General features: G+C 50.6%; 1 protein-coding gene across 4 annotated transcripts in view; it reads right to left on the bottom strand.

The window, feature by feature from the left end:
• Pde9a (phosphodiesterase 9A) overlaps positions 1–17,137 on the bottom strand; it is an 88,669-nt gene that overhangs the window by 50,766 nt on the left and 20,766 nt on the right. For all 4 annotated transcript variants that reach the window (XM_040732232.1, XM_040732231.1, XM_040732234.1 and 1 more), the window contains exons 2-4: positions 8,402–8,472; positions 6,252–6,329; positions 2,836–2,879 (exon numbers count right to left, since the gene is read on the bottom strand). In XM_040732232.1, the coding sequence (XP_040588166.1) occupies positions 2,836–2,879; positions 6,252–6,329; positions 8,402–8,472 (193 nt within the window). The remainder of the gene's footprint in view (positions 1–2,835; positions 2,880–6,251; positions 6,330–8,401; positions 8,473–17,137) is intronic.

Raw genomic sequence — 17,137 nt, 5'->3', positions numbered from 1 at the left:
CAGGCAGAGAATGGGGTTTGTTAGTAATATAAAAATAAAATAGCTTTCTGCTCAGAGAAGGCCTAATAAGCTTCTTACAATAAAAATATTTATGCTTCAAGAAGTTAGAGCCACATCTACTGTCAAGAGAACTGTATGACAGTTTATGTGAGGAATGCCTCAAACAGAATACTGGCTAAAGCAACTGGTGCCCCCGTGACGTCACACCGCAGACAAGAATGAGACACATTGTTGCACACACCACCAGCTCTCTGTGCACACTTCAAAAAGTTCACCCTGTTGCACCAGTCTCCCCCAAACCCAAACTGAATTTCATAAAGCTGACTTCAACTCTATCTCGTGTCATACACAAAGGTCAACTCCAAACCTATCACATGGACTTGGATGCTACTTGGTGGCGTGATGCTTGCCTTCCACGCACAAGGCCCTGGGTGTCATACCATGCTGCAGAAAAATAAAATAAAAGAAACAAACAAATCCATATGGAGCTAAATATACAAACTATATATGCTAGAAATATGCAAACTAAATATACTAGAAAGAAGCATATGAGCAAACTTCCCAGCTAGGAGGTAAAATCAGGGGCAGGGGGAAGAGCTCTATAGCTAAGAGGATCCTGGTTCAATTCCCAGACCCAAATGGTGCCTCACGCTGTCTGTAACTCTAGTTACAGGGGATCTGATGCCCTCTTCTGGCTTCTGTGGACATTGCATGCATATGTTACACATACAAACACACAGGCAAGACACCTGTATACATACACATTAAAAACTAAAAATCAAAATAGACTTTTTCAAAATTTAAAGCTTTCGGGGGGTGCAAGCCTGTGAGTCCAGCATTGGAGAAGTGAAGAAAGCAAGTCTCTGAGTTCAAGGCCCTTGTGGACAACATAGTGGGACCCTGACTCAAAAAACCAAGATCCAGAAATGTGGTTCAGCTTTGGAGTGCTGGCTTAGCCTGCATGGGTCCCTGGGATTGACTCCCGGCACCAAAAGTAGCAACAACAACAAAATGAAAACAAACAAACCAGCCCATCTTATACCTGAAATCCACCAGCCAGGATATGGAAAGGGGGCTTTGGACAAAGGAAGCACTTACTGTGTTTCCAACAAAGGCGTGTATGATGGTGTGTTAACTGCCAAGCTGACAGACTCTAGAGTCACCTGGGAGACAGGTCTCCTGATTACATAAATTGAGGTAGGAAGACTCGTTTTAATTGCGGGCAGGAACCATTCCCTGGGCAGGAGTTTCTGAGTCTTGGAGAAACTGAGCCCCACACCGGCAAGCATGAATTCATCACCCACTCCGCCCCCGGCTGAGGATGAGCAGCTGCTTCAGGCTCCCACGGCCTTGACATCCCCACCGCAACGGACTGGATGACCTTTAACTGTGAGCTGAAAAAAATCCTTTCTCCTGCAATTTCTTTCGTCAGAGTGGTTTGATCTCGTGAACAGGAACAGACGCTAAGTGTGAATCTTCATTGCATCATATCGAGAAGCTTCACAACCCAGCAAGCCCAAGAGTGGCAACTAGGAGTTACAGAAGAGCTGACCAGAGGGGTCATAGAAGAAACATAAGACAGACATTCAAAGGCGCTCACGGCCAGTACTAGTTAGGGAATCCGCAAGTTAAAACCACGGCACACCACTTCCTCTGCCGTCGGAGTGACGGAGTGATTGTAACGAAAAATGCTGACAGTACAGAATGCCGAGGAGCCCAAGACGGCACGACCACATCCGAGAATGGAAGCAGCAGGCTCTGATGGCGCTAAACTTACACTTTACCTCATGACCCCAGTGTCACTCAAGTCCCACCCAAAGTCTCAGTCACAGCGGTTTGGCTCATAGAAAATGACCCAAATGTCCACTCTGAAATAAATGAAAAGCATAGTGTGCCGGATGACCGTCAGGAGCTAACAGTCGCGATGGTCGGTGGTCACACCAACGGGTCTCAGGGGCATCGTGCTGAGTCACTTCCTGGGTCTCTTTTTCTTGTGTGAAGCTCTGGAAAGGGGCTGGGGAGATGGCTGGGTTGGTGAAGTCACATAAACTGCTGGGCACGGTGGCACTTGAATGCAATCCCGGGCTGGGGGGACAGAAGATCCCTGGGGTTCCCTGGCCAGCCAGCCTAGCCCAGTCAGTAAGACCCAGGAGAGTGAGAGACCCTGTCTCAAAAGGCAACATGGACGCTCCTGAGGAAGGACACGACGGGAGACTGACGTCTGGTTTCACAAGATCACGAATAAGAAACATTTCCACCCCTCCCCCTAACGCCTCATGCAAACTCTGGGAAACACATCTACTGGACAGTCCCCAAAAGTAAGCCAGCTGTTGACCAAGACAGCAAAGCGACATGAGAGAATGTTCACGGAAACCTCGATTTCATCGACAGCGACAGTAGTGTGCGGATTCTTCAAAACGCATCCAGGTGCTCGATGAAGTGGGAGCATTTTATTATGCACAAATCACATACAAATAGAAGTGATTTAAAAATATCCCAAAGGAGACAGGATTCTTACAAAATCCCACGCCTGGCTGAAGCACCTTGGGACATGGGGCCTGACTGGGCAGCTCCCAGGAATGGAGATGGATGTGGGCCTGGGAATGGAGGTAGAATGAGGTAAAAATGACATCCAGTATCTAGCATGTTCTCTGGGTCAGGGTGGATCTCAGGGGAGCCACCAGGACAAGACCACGAGGTTTCAGATTTTGCAGTAGGAGCAGGCTGCAGAATCAAACACTTAACTCACATACATTCCATCCTGGGAAAAAGCTAGGACTCTGTCTCTATCTCTGTCTCTCTCTTATTATTTAAAATGTGGTATCAGGGCCTTACCAGATAGTTGCTTGACAGCCACGGGTCTCACCTTGTAGGGAGTTCTGCAAGAGAGGAGTAGTTGCAGTGAGCGGCTGCCAGAGGCACTGGCTGTTGCCAGAGATAAGCAATCCCCAGGGAGCATTACAATTCAGCTTGGTGATTTGTTTTCTTTTTCGAGACGGAACACCAGGCCCTTGCACATCCTGCACAGCTGGGCCCCTAAGCTGCACCCCAGCACCCCTTCCCCCAATGTGGCTGCTCTGAGTTCTCTCATCCCCGTGCATCTCGTTTTAAAAATCACATTAACAAGTTCCTTTATGATGTTCATACTTGATTAATGAAACTTTGAACCTCTGTCATCGGTATTACTAAGAACAAAAGACACAGTATCAGGTGGGACAAAGGACTCTGACATTCTTTGCCTAATTTTATCCCAAACCAGGGCAAATCAGCTCCCTTTCATTTCTGCACGGGAGCCACCGACCCTGTCAAAAAGGCATCCCATTATTAACCTGCCTGTTTGGAGATGTGCAGAGGACCCTGGTTACTCGGATGGCAGGGAGAGGCTCTCCACTGATGTGAACCAGTGCAGAGACAGGCTTCTGAAGCCAGTGGAAACCAGGCAAAGGTGGACAATGTCCAGTACTAAGAGCTAACCTCAGGGGAAACTGGTTTGTTTGTTTGTTTTTCTTTTTAAACCCAGCAGGTTAGCAGAAGTTATAACCAGGTAGCAAAAGCACTAGAAGGCTAGAGAGACAGCTGCTGGCTGGCTGTGGACTAGCAACGCGGGTGAAAGTTCAAACCTTAGGGACTCGGGTGTCAAGAGGAGGCATCAGAGTCCGGGGACCCTCAGACCTGCGCTGACTCATTCGTTCCTGTTCTGAGAGCCTCTGAGGTAGGAGGTAGGTGAACAAGGCCAAAATGCGTCTGTTATGGGCAATGATGCCCCATGTTCAGGTGTGGGCTTCTGAAGGGAGACGTATTCTGTGACAGAAATACTGTCGTGGTGTTTTTAGGATGGTGACCCATTTGTCATCCACAGTGCTCTCTGGTCTGCATGGAACCTGTAAGCAGATGCCACTGGCCAGACACTGCCAGACACTCAGACCGTAGCAGAGCTCCCTGGCTACATTCCACAGCCTTGGTCCCTGGTCCCCAAATCCTCTCAGCTCAGTTCCGTGGACCTAGTGACGTGTCTTCCGGGACTGAATAAACTCTTGGCTCCAAGTGAATTGAGTTATAGCTTCCTCGCCGTTGTTAATATAATGTAAATGACAAAGCCCCTCCCCCCTCTGGAGATGGTAAGTGGCCTTGGACTTCTGCACTGAGCACTGGTCTTCTTTATGACCCTCGGGGAGGCAGCGGCCTGGCGCCAGCTGGGTATCCACAGGGCACGTGTGCTGAGCAGAAGGATGGCCGTGCAGGCCTCCTTGCCGGGGCCAGGCTGCTCTACCCAGCAGAAGCTGCACGTCTCACAACTTGGCTAAAATCGGAAACCCACGATGTGTTTGTGTTATGTCAGAAATGTGCGGTGTCAATTCTGGGCCTGTCCTCTCTCCATATGCTGCGCCATATGCCCCCCTCTCCTGAAGCCACCAGAGCATCTGTTCCCCTTCCCCAGCAAGAGAGTAGGGGCAGGGTTCAAGACACGGCAGCGAGAGCTGGACACTGCCAAACCTAGAACATTCCTTGGTCAGAGAAAGGGGCCAGGTGGGAAAAGCCCCTCTGAGGGTGAACCTGTAGCTCCATTTGGCCAGGCTCCAATACGTCTGTTCTCACTTATTGGTCCTGAGGAAAAGGCCACTCATCATGTCTTGCCAACTCCAAGTGAGAGCGGAAGCTGACTGGCCTTCCACCTTGCGGCTGTGACTTGGGGTTTGGAACAGGTGTAGAAACACAGCAGGAAAGCATGAAGCCGTGAGAGATGGAGACGGCCACCCATTTGACCAGGATGGAGGTAGCCGGTTAGAGACCTCAGAGACGTGGGGAGTCATGGGAAATCCATGCTGTGAATGGGAAACAGGAAGGTTCCACGAGCTTAGATGAGACCTGGCGCCTACAGCCAAGTCCCTTCTACCAGTGGGAGGCTGGGACAGGAGGAGGTGACCATGTCCAAGTTGAACAGCCGCATGGTCTTCAGAGGTGGGGAAAGTTAAAAACAGACACAAGTGATCAGGCATATAGCAGATGTGGGCATCTGGAATGGTGGGTCAGGGGTGGGCCTGTCCTTTCGGGGTGGGGGAGTGTGTGTGTGTGTGTGTGTGTATGTGTGTGTGCGTGTGTAAGGGGGGTCACAAAGGCCAGAGAGTCTATCCTATACCTTCTGAGAGTGGTACAAGCTGGAATCAGAACAGAACTTTCTGGTCACAGGCTCACACCTAGGTCCAGGGTAATTTCAGAAGCTCCCCTCAGCAGTGGGTTCTCACCCCAGGCTGCACTCTAGAACCCTCTGCAGAGCTTTACAAAGATCTGGGTCAATAAATCATAGAGGAGTCTGGGAGTCAACCAAGTCCTTTAAAAGACATTGCTAATGTTGGGCAGTAGTGATGAACGCCTTTAATCCCACCGCTAGGGAGGCAGAGGCAGGTGGATCTCTGTGAATCTGAGGCCAGCCTGGTCTACAGAGAGTTCCAGGTCAAGTTCCAAAGCTACACAGGGAAACCCTGTCTCGAAAAACAACCAGCAGACCTAGGTCAGTTAGGTCTAAGCCCACAACTGTGTTCATGTCCCCGACTCACCCAGCCTTCTAAATACCTCCCTGTGTCCCCGCATTCACATCCCTAACCCAACACAGCACCGGACACCAGCTCTCCTTCCACCTTCTCAAGAGTTCTGGGTTTGAAATCATGCCATTAAGCTTTCCTGCAAATGCTTCACCAGCTGGGTCATTTTAAGTTCGGTTTAGCCAAACTGCCTGTATGACATGGAGACTACTAGGGACTTTCCAGGCCACCTGCAACAGTGGCATCACTGGCTCAAAGGATCTGTCCCATGTCCTCCTGAGGATACGGACAACTGGCTCCTGCTATCCGACTCGTTTCCGGTGGTAGTCACTGGCTACGCTATCCTTGACCCTCTGCGCCTCAGCCACCTTTGTCTGTGCATAGACTATTCCAGCAAGGGCTTAAGTGGAGGAGACAAAGTCCCCAGGGAGCCCTAGTTCTCCCAGAAGCACCCCTCAGGCTACAGATATGCTCCTAGCCTACTTCCCCCGTGGTGTCTGCAATCGGCCTCCTCATAGGGCCCATACTAAGAATGGAGCATGGCTTCCCAAGAAGGAAGGAGTGAACCCAGCCTCCTCCTTCTGCTTCCCATCTGCCTCTTCCCCTCTCAGCTGAAACTTCACACTTTCCAGCAGTAGTAAACAAAACCAAATTGCAGACTCCCTGGCACATGGCGTGGAAGCATTAGACACCCCAGAGAGAGACGCTTACCGCTCTGAGTTCGCAGGCATGGTGGGATCGATGGAGACCATGGCATCATCTGTGGTCAGAAGAGAGATGGTGGTGTTCCTGCAAAACACTCGTGTCAGGACTGCCCCTCTACACCCTTGCACGTGGGCCTCACCTGACAGAGCACACAGAAACCAGGCCCCGAGAACTGGGGACCAGGTGTCCTGTTGGCTAAGGGCAGCAGGTTATCCCCCACCCTCCCTTAGCAGACCAAATGAAAAGGGTAAATGTATTTTAAGATCCTGCCAATTTTTACATAATTTAAAGTGGGAATTGGAGCAAGGCTAATTTATTGAGTTGGGAGACCGAGGAAGCTGCGGTGCCCAGAACTAACACAGATCAGAGACAGGAGCCACCATTTGCTTATCTGGCTGCCTCTGGACCACTGGAGAGCCCCTGGAGTCAGTCCCAAGGCTCCCCCACAAAGCGGACTTAAACAGTCGAAATCAATTTCCTCCCCAGCTTCTCATCTCTGGGGCTTCTGAGCAGCTGTTACCTCTGCAAGTGAACTAAGCCCTCTGATCCTCAGCTGTGAATTTCTATGACTGTATTTTAATTTGCGTGAATAAGGATGAGCGCATGCTTGCGTGGGAGCATCGGGCCAGAGGTCAACCTCCATGGCATTCCTCGGCACCATCCACCTTCAATCTTGAGACAGGGTCTCTTACTGGGACTGAAAGTGTCTAGTGAGCCCCCCGGATCTGGCTGTCTCTGCCTCCGTAGGACTGGGATTACAAGTGTGTGCTATCACACTGGCTTTTCATGTGAGTGTTCAGGATTGAATGGAACTCAGTCCTCCTGCTCGTATAGCAAGGACTTTACCTGTGGAGCCAGCTCCCCAGGGGCCTGTGAGTTTTTCCAGTGAGGACAACAGAAATGAGACCCTAGTCTCACAGTATAGTAAAGGCAGATGTGAGCACAGCATGTGTCTTACAATTCTTAATATTTGCTGCCTAAAGCTACCCGCGTGCTGGTTGCTTTTACTGCACTCGGTCATCTGCCGTCGCCTCCAGAACACAGCTGCATACAGCTGCATGGCCTCAGTCCCCTGCCTCACTAGTTTGTGGGAAGCTCTCATCACCCGTCGTCCCATCCCTGTCACCTCCACTGACCCTGACCCCAACTTTAAAGTTGTCCCCATCCAACGCCACACCCGGTCGCCTTTCTTTTCTCTTTATTTATTTCTTTAGTTGTCTCTGAGACAGGGTCTCACTGTGTATTCCAGGCTGACCTCTAACTCACAATCCTCCTGCCTCAGCCTGCCAAATACCAGCATTACAGGCACACACCATCATGCCTGGCCTTTGATCACCCTTTCTAGTGGAAAATTAGGTGCTAAAATGAGCCACATGTGCCTTAACCAAAATGCTCAGGACCAGAAGTGTATGGGATTTTTCTTCCTTCCTTTCTTTCTTCCTTCCTTCTTTCCTTCTCTTTTTCCTTTGATTTTAGGCTACCTGAGTATACAGGATATGTTATTACGGGGAGCAGACCCCCCCTAAACACACAATCCATGCCTTTCATGCTGTTTTTCGATTGACACATGGCTCGCTTGAGGTCAAGTGCGGCATTCTCTACTTTTGGTGTCAGGTCAGCGCTAAAACTGTTGCAGATTTTGGAGAACTTGGGGTTTGGGGACTAGCAAGGCTCAGCCTGTAATTGGAAAATCCCCACGCTAGTACAGACTGGATTAGGAGAGAAACTGTAGGGGGGATTCTGAGGATTCGGTAGGATGGGCAACAGCTTTTAAGTCACCTCCGAAACCAGCGTGTCAAATGCTGATGACGACAATAATTGCCAGTGCCTTTGCTGATGAGAGCAAAGGCGCTGGCAGTTATTTAAGGCCGGAGCAAACACAGCCACCTCCTTCCTCAACAGTGTGCGAACAAGCGGGAGGGGAGACCCAGCAGAAAGGGGGCTCTGCTGAGTTTAACCCAGCAGCCGGACGCTGCTGCTGGGGAGGTGGCGGAGCGGTGACTGAGCTTTCTGTGGGGTTTGCCTCACTGGGTTTGAGGGAAATCACAGCAGATGCCTTCTCTGCACTGACCCCCGTTTGCAGCTTCACCCTCCTCTGGTCTATTGTGGGGATGACACAGTCCTCATCACAGAGGGCACAGACAGGGGACACTCACCGGGGCAGGCCGGTGGCGATACAGAACAGGTCCATGATGTCACTGGAGTTGCAGTACTTGCTGAAAACCACCTGCAAAACACAGAAGTAGCCTGGGGAGTTGGCTCGGTGACTCATGCGCCCGCTGTCTAAGCAGGAGGCGTTCAGTCCCCAGAATTCAAGTACAAGGCCAAGTGTTGTCACATGCTTCTGATACCAATACCAGGGAGGCAGAAATAGGAGGATCCCTAGGGCTCCCTGGTCACCCAGCCTAACCTACATGTGAGCGCCAGGCCAGCGGGAGATGCTACCTCAAAAACAAGATGCATGGCTACTGAGGGTGACCCCCGGCTTCCCACATGCTTGCACACACATGTGCATCCACATGCACATGAACACAAGCGCGCACACATGCATTTACACACACACAAAAGCACAAATCAGAGGCAGTGAAGTAGCAGAGCGGCAGCTGGTTTCCATGGAGACGCTGGGTTCCATGTATTGCTTCCTTGCTCTTCAGAACCAGTTACTTTCAAAACTGTGGGCTCTACGATGTCACATGGGCATCTTCCCATTTGATCAGTGTATACGGATTGTGGAAAAGCTTAACCCCTTGGTTAGGTGGAAACAAATCACTGGCCTGCTTCTCCGTGCCTGCAGTGACCGAGGCCGCACTTGGCACAACGCTGAGGATGAAGTGTCAGGGTATCCCAGCACAGCTGGTCTCCAGCCACCTCACAGACTTGTTATGGGGAAAGCAAATTTATACTTATTGATTAAAAAAAAGAGAGAGATTGCCTTTTAGTCTTTGGGGAATGAGGATCTGGGACCGAAAGACTAGATTAAAGGGAGACTCAAAAATGACAAGGAAACAGCTGTGAATTGCTAGTGTCACAGCAAAATGTAAATTGTACGCGCCACGACTGGGTGCCACCCAACATCCAACCCTGGCCCTATGGGACAGCGAGGGCTTGTCTTGCACCCGGCATGGTCTGTACCAGAGCCCTGATGTGAGTGGGTCTCAGCTCTTTCTCACCGGTAGTCATCCTACTACTGTTGCCATCTCTTCTTGTACTTAATAATTAATATCTCTTATAATAATATATTCATATGTATTGTTGTATCATAGATAATAATACAATTACAATAATCTCTTGCGACTAATAATTCAAGCTTTATCACAGCTTTCTTTTCCCCTTCTTCGCTCCCTTCCTTCTCTTGTACTGAGGATCAAACCGAGGGCCTTGTACATCAAAGGAGTGTTTGCCACTAAGCTAGAGTCCCCGCCCCTTTTCGAGACAGCATCACACTGTGTGGCCCAGAACTGAAATCCCCCTGCCCCAGTCTCCAGCTCTGGGCTGCTAGGATCATGGGCACCCCTTAGACCCCACTTTCATTCAATAGACATTTCCCTTGGAATCTTGGGCTACTGTGGTAAATGCCCTCTAGGCTGATAAAACGTCTGTTACTTTTTGATGCCTGGCACAGTCTTTTTTAGCTGAGTTGCTTCTTGCTCTACTTAGAAATGGTGAAACGTAGCAAATTCAGACGACTCTCTCCTGTGAACGTGGCCTTTGTGTGACTAAGGCCAATTCCTGCATGCTGCCAGACCAGCAATGATATAAACCAGCATTTGCTCATGCCTTGCGGATTCCACCCTTTGTACCAGCACCGGGGCTGACTAGCGTCATCCATCTACACCGTCCCCGATGCGTCCTGTTCCCTCCTGAGGATGCCATTTGATCTCGTCTCTGTTCATGCCCTGATTCTTGTAGTAGCCTCCTCTCTGGCTCAATCCCTGTCTCATCCTATCTCTGTCATACCCTTGCCCGGTGTCACTTTTCTTTGCAGGGTCCCTATTAGCTCCTGTCGACCACAGGAGAGATTTAACTTTGCTGGGCATGTAAGGTCCTAGGGCTTATCCCCTCCTAGCCTGTGTCCTGGCTAAGTGTCCCCACTCTGGTCTCTGGCTCCAGCTTCATGGATTCCCCTCTCCTAGGCCGCCTGTTCTCTCTTCATCCTGATGCTTACACACATCTTTGGTCTCTGCTGTCAGCGGGACACACCTTTACCCAGTACCAGCCTTGTTTCTACCATGACCACTCCTGGCATGGCCTCTGAGCCATGGTTTGTGCTGCAAATTTGTTCTCATTTTGCCCTTATTCAGTACACACACATGCCATGGCTGCAAGTCAAGTCTCTTTACCCATCTCTCTAGGCCTCACCCACTTCTTTGTGCCTCAATTTTAAGTTCTGAGGAATGGGCCCACAAGGGCTGTCACCTAGTGCTGGCTTAGCCCTCGGTGATACTCCTTAAGGTTCTACTGCCAAAGTTTTGTGACGCTGAAGAAGTTCAGAGGTCACAGGGAAGAACCACACCAAACTGCAGACCCAAAGAGTGGAGTCCAGACAGGCCTCCATGCCCACCTCCACAGGCTGTCCAGAACTCCCGTTCACTGAGAAACCCCACGGCGAGGCTGCCACGCTCGTCCAGTGGAAGTCACCGCAGAGGACAGAGTGAACCTCAGGGATATCTCACTTTGTGTGTTCCTATCTCCACGAAGACACCCTTTCGTTTCTTAAGCATTTTAACAATTTTAACAGGCAGGTTTTTTTTTAACTGAAATGAAACATTTTAAAATAATATCTGGTTTTTCCTGCCATCCCCGCCTCCTCCCCACATTCGGGAAATTATATTAAATAGTCTTTTCCTTTCCATGGCAACGGAGTTATCTGCAGAGGTTCCTTCAGAGCAGTGGGCGAAACTCAAAGAGCCGGGGCTACCATTGTGGGGTCAGAGCCTTGGACTTCCTCTTGGGGGTGGGGAGTAGCCTGCTTTTGGAGTCACAGTTTTCCCAGTGAAAAGAAACACCTTAGCTTTCGGCGGGCTAAGAGCCTTGCGAGGGTGGTCCTGGCGAGCTTGAGAAGAGGGGTGTTCGCCCAGATTTATAGGAACTGTTGATGAATTGTGAAGGAAAGAGAATTTTTTTTAATGCTTGGGCTTCCAAAGATAGGACAGGGAAGAACTGAGACTTCACATTTGAAGGGTAAAAGTCTCAGCCACAGACAGCGAGCGGCATACGCCTATAAACCAGCCCTTGATAGGCTGAGGCATAAGGATCATGAACTTGAGGCCAACCTGGGCTACATGGGGAGTCTGAGACTTGCCTCAAAAGGAAAGAAAAAAGAAAAGGTGAATGTTTTATTGATATTCACGGGAGACCTGCCCTTTCCTAGATGGAGACGGAAGAGGAGAGGGTTTCAGGGTTGGAGGAGGGAATGGGGGAGAGGGACTGAGAGGTGGATGAGGGAGGCTATGGCTGGGATGTAAAATTAATATGATAATAATAATAATGGTTAATAATAATAATAATAATAGAAAGGTAGGCCTTCCAGCCAATCAAATGGAAGGCCCTGTGGCACCTGTCACCCTTGCTGTTCGTGTGCAAACAGTTGAGCTGGAGCTAGGGCGCCGCCTTTGTTCTGGGACCAAGAACCACCCTCTGACATCATTTGTGACAAAGGCCTAGGGAGGCTGTATAGACATGTGAAATGAGCAGAAAAGATTACATGGGGTGCCTCCAGTAGAAAGCACGTGTGAACCCACATCCCTCCACTCCGTGGCTATGTAAGCTTTTCTGAGGTCTCTTCTGAACAGACTGCAACATCAGCTGAGCAGAAACCTTCTGACATACGGTCATCTCATGAGAAGGAGAGTCACGATTCTTGGTGGCTAATTAGTCTCCAGCAGAGCCAGTGCCAGGAGAGTCTAAGTGGGAAGCGGCAAGAAGCCAGAGGGGACTGGACTCCAGCTGGGTTGGCTGGAGTCAGGAAATGCCCAGCTTGGACCAGCTGTCACTGATTGCAAAAACCAACTGGCTGCAGGATGTGGCCGTGAGACCCTCAGGCAGCCTCCTCGGGAAGGGCACAGGGCTGGCTGTCTAGATGGTGAATAATTGTGTAGATCTTCTGTCCATTCCCCAGAAGCAGACAGCACAAGAAACAAAGAAGTTGAAGTTTAAACAAGATGCCAACGCAGGCAGAGCCACAGGGTTTTATCCTGCCGTCAAGTGTTCAGAGGCAGATCGGGGCTCATAAGCCTGCATGGAAAATCGCCCAAAGTCTTTCATGTGGCTTGATTGGTGGCACTGTGACATTGAAACAGTGACAAGAGGAACAAATGACGAAGTAGAATGCGTCTCTTCACCGGGTATTGGCCCTTCTCTATCTCAGCTGAGACCCGTGAATGTCACAGAGCAGCTTCGCCCGGGAACCCGTCCCCATCCAGTCTCCAAGCCGCCCACGGAAAAGAACACTGACACTTGCCAAGAGTCGGCAGAACCAAGCACAATTCAAAGAAACAGTGGCGCTCGGATGTGTGAGCACCCGTGTGGCCAGCTGGGATTGAGGCTTCATCTCAGGCCACCTGACCTGAGGGTACACCCTGGCAACTACTGACCCTGGTTACTTAGTCTATATTCAAGTCAGCCCCCTGCTTCGAACCTTGTTATAGACACGGGGCCCCAAGTGGCTTCTGGGCCAGAGAAAGGGCAGGATGGCTTCCTAAGCTGGAAAGAGCCATCTTGGATTCTGAGTCCAGAGGCCTCCTTCTTCGGATGAGGCTCTGTCTAAAATGTGTCAGAGTGATCGAGGTTTTCCCTTGCCCCTGAATGTCCCACTCTGAGATGAAGGAAGAAGGTAAGAGGGGTCTCTCGGGTGCCTGGTTCAAACCCCTCATTGTGCTGTCTGTACAAATTGGGAGAGCGTTTCAGAGTGTCAGACCTGATCCCCAGATGACTGACTGCCCCGTAGAACCCAATGGAGCAACACTGATGCTGGCCCACCTTCCTATCTTCTAAAAACCAAAGCAAGGATGAAAGAGCTTCCCGGTCCCCAAGAAGGGCATCTCACCAGGCTTCACACTCCGTTAATGCCACTGTGAATTTCAGTACAAAATGCAGCAGGGCTTGGAGGGGCGCCGAGGAGGAGGCAAAGTGAGTGGTGAGAGCTGGAAGGTTCTGGAGTGGAACCGCCGACGTCTGATGGTTTGTCTCCCGAGTGGGAAACAGGACAGATGCCATGAAGCCACTGCTGCACCCTGCTGTGGATGCTGGGTAGTGATGGTCCTCCCGCAGCACAGTGGGGACCTGGGCTGGAGGATTCTTTCAGCTGCCATGGGAACAGGTAGGACCTATGCTGGTGTCGGTGCCCCATTCAGGGTGGGACTGTTTTCTAACGTTCCCCCTGAGGTCATGAATGACCCTGCAGCTCACCTCTGTGGTATTGCAGGGATCTGGAGGTGCAATGTTAAGCCTGAAGATTCATTTGGAGCCTGGAAGGGGCTGACCCAGTGAGGTTACTAGGATACCAACCTGCAGCTAAGCAGCCTGTCACACCAGGGGGTCTGGTGAACCAAACAGGTCCAGGTTCCAAGGATTGGAGGTCAGGCTCCAACTCTGACCCTCCCAGCCCTCAGCCCACTGGGAGTGCCTCTAGACCCCACTCTCAACCCTCACCTGTGTCCTGGTCCAAAGCACCTATGATCAGACTCAGTGCTCTAACAACGGTAGTCAGATTGGAGGCCAAACCTTGTCCTAAGGTGGGTGCCAGGGAGGTGCTGGCTGGGCAGCAGATGTGCTGTACCATTTTGCCTTGGCTCGTTTTCGATATTTGGAGCATGCATGTAAAGATATATTTTCTTTTGTACACACTAAAAACCCACTTTTGTGAAAAACCCTTTAAAAAAAGTTTTATGAGGGACCGGAGAGATAGCTGAGTGGTTAAGAGTATTGACTACTCTTCCAGAGGACCCCGGTTCAATTCCCAGGACCCACATGGCAGCTTACAGCTGTCTGTAATTCCCAGTTCCAGGGGACTGAACACCGATGGCAAAACACCAATGCATATAAAATATAAATAAATTAATAAAAAGTTTTATGAAGCACTGATCTTACCCCCTCCACTGCCGCCCCCACTCTCAATTTTTGAAACAGGGTCTTGCTATGAAAGTTCTAGTTGGCCCAGAACTCACTCTGCAGCCCCCAAGCTGACCCTTTTAACCTGCCTTTTTGACCAGTAAGTTCTAGACAGAGATCTGCCCTAAGCTGAGACTCCTGGAAGCCAGCCTGGCTTCCAAAGAGGGCAGCTCACAGGCAGCTATTTGAGCTACTGATGGGCCACTGATGGGCCACGGATGAGTCACTGATGGGCCACTGATGAGTCACTTTTGGGCCACTGATGAGTCACTGATGAGTCACTGATGAGTCACTGATGGGTCACTGATGAGTCACTGATGGGCCACGGATGAGTCACTGATGGGCCACTGATGAGTCACTGATGAGTCACTGATGAGTCACTGATGGGCCACGGATGAGTCACTGATGAGTCGCTGAGGAGTCACTGATGGGTCACTGATGAGTCACTGATAAGTCACTGATGGGCCACTGATGAGTCACTGATGGGTCACTGATGGGTCACTGATGAGTCACTGATGGGCCACTGATGAGTCACTGGTGAGTCACTGATGGGTCACTGATGGGCCACTGGTGAGTCACTGATGAGTCACTGATGAGTCACTGATGAGTCACTGATGGGTCACTGATGGGCCACTGGTGAGTCACTGATGAGTCACTGATGAGTCACTGATGGGCCACTGATGGGCCACGGATGAGTCACTGATGAGTCACTGATGAGTCACTGATGGGTCACTGATGAGTCACTGATGAGTCACTGATGAGTCACTGATGAGTCACTGATGAGTCACTGATGGGCCACTGATGAGTCACTGGTGAGTCACTGATGGGCCACGGATGAGTCACTGATGAGTCGCTGAGGAGTCACTGATGGGTCACTGATGAGTCACTGATGAGTCACTGATGAGTCACTGATGAGTCACTGATGAGTCACTGATGAGTCACTGATGGGTCACTGATGGGCCACTGGTGAGTCACTGATGAGTCACTGATGAGTCACTGATGAGTCACTGATGGGCCACTGATGGGCCACTGATGAGTCACTGATGAGTCACTGATGAGTCACTGATGGGTCACACAGGTGCATGAGGAAGCTTCCTATGGCATCCTTAGATTTGGGTTCCAAGCACAAAGTGACTTCTTGGGGTCTCTACCCCATTTACTCTTGATATACAGATTCTATTAATTCAAAAAGTGGCTGGCAATGGCAGGCATGATTGTTCCCTCATCCTGGCAATTAGGAGCTCATAGAGAGGGGACCAGGGCACAGCAGCCAGCCTCTTGCCCTGCACACTTCTGCTGGTGATCATCTGTGAATTCCCCCACACTGAGGGAGCACCAACCCGCTCATCTCCATGCATCTGTCATCTGTCTGAAGTCTGAAGCGCTTCCCTGCAGCCTCTATGCACATTTCTTGCTAGGGTTAGGAGATACTCCTTTGAATTGTGTCGGGTCCAAAGGGAACTCCAGTTCCCCACACCCCAAAAGGCAGCCCAAATATCTAGCAGTGAGCTCAACCCATATGGGAGGGTTTCTGGTGGTTAGATAAAAGCCAGCATTCCTCAGGAACTCATGAAACTGGTTCCAATCTACCAAAAGGAGTCATTTCCCTTACCTCCAGCAGAAGGGACCTACAGCTCTCCAATTAACATGCACCTGTGGTGCCTATCAGCATATCAAGGTCCACGCTAGTCTCCAGGCTGGCTCTTAGTCCCCACTGGCAAGTGCTTGTTACACATTCTAACGCCCCCACACCAGTCTCCTGGCCCTCCCCTCCCTGCAACTACTCACCCTTCTCATAGCCAGCTACTCTCACTATGCTTTATCCATTCCCTGTCCTCTACTGTTCTGAGTATCCCCCTAGTTCTTGCTATCCCCACTCTCTCACAGACAGCCATGTCCAGGCTATTGCTCTGGACTCTTCCAGATTCCCCTGGCTGTCCCCTCTCTCTCTCTCTCTCCCTCTCTCCCTCTCCCTCTCCCTCCCTCCCTCCCTCCCTCTCTCTCTCTCTCTCTCTCTCTCTCTCTCTCTCTCTCTCTCTCTCTCTCTCCCCCTCCCTCCCTCCCTCTCTCTCTCTCTCTCTCTCAATAAAAACCTTCCCCTTAAACCATGTCATCAGTTTATACAGATTGGCCTTAAGCCAATGACCACCAGAAACCATGGCTCTCTAACACAGGCTGTGTGGTTCCCCAGTTACGAAGTTCTCCCAGGCCAAAGCAAATACGATAATCAAACAGCAATTGAGGTTTGGGTTGAGTTGATAGGCTGGGAAAAAAAAAAAAAACCAACCAAACTTAGTCTTAGCGGCAGCCCAGCAAGCGCCCTCGGGGGAGATGCAGTGCCTGGGAACTTCCTGTGGTCTAGATCCGCTCCATCAAGACACACCACCCTGCAAGGCTGGGAACCCGGATGGCACCAGCCCCCTCTCCATGTTTCTGAAAGCCCAAGTTACCTTTCAAACTATTTTTAAAAAATCCATGTTGGGAAAATCGCACTGAGGAGCGGGCTGCTGTAGAACACGCAGCTTTTCGTGTCTCACAGCTACCGTTGCCCTGAAGGTAGAATCTTTTAGTCAATTGCCTTAGCAACAGTTTTCACTGAGTCTCTTTGAACTCCAAATCCCCAGGAAGATCTCCCTCTGAGGAATCCTACAGCCGCCCCGCCCTCCCCAGCAGTTTCTCAGCTACTGTGGAACATGTGAGCCCAGAGTGCTGGGACCCTGCTGGGTTCCCTTCCTCCTGCTGCTGGATCCCCAGGGTCTTCTGCCTCAGCCCCCCCAGGCTCC

The sequence above is a fragment of the Mesocricetus auratus genome, unplaced genomic scaffold, assembly GCF_017639785.1.
Source record: "Mesocricetus auratus isolate SY011 unplaced genomic scaffold, BCM_Maur_2.0 Super-Scaffold_100027, whole genome shotgun sequence".
Taxonomy (NCBI): Eukaryota; Metazoa; Chordata; class Mammalia; order Rodentia; family Cricetidae; genus Mesocricetus; species Mesocricetus auratus.
The sequence above is the reverse complement of the archived record's forward strand: the minus strand, read 5'-3'. Positions and strand labels throughout refer to the sequence as shown.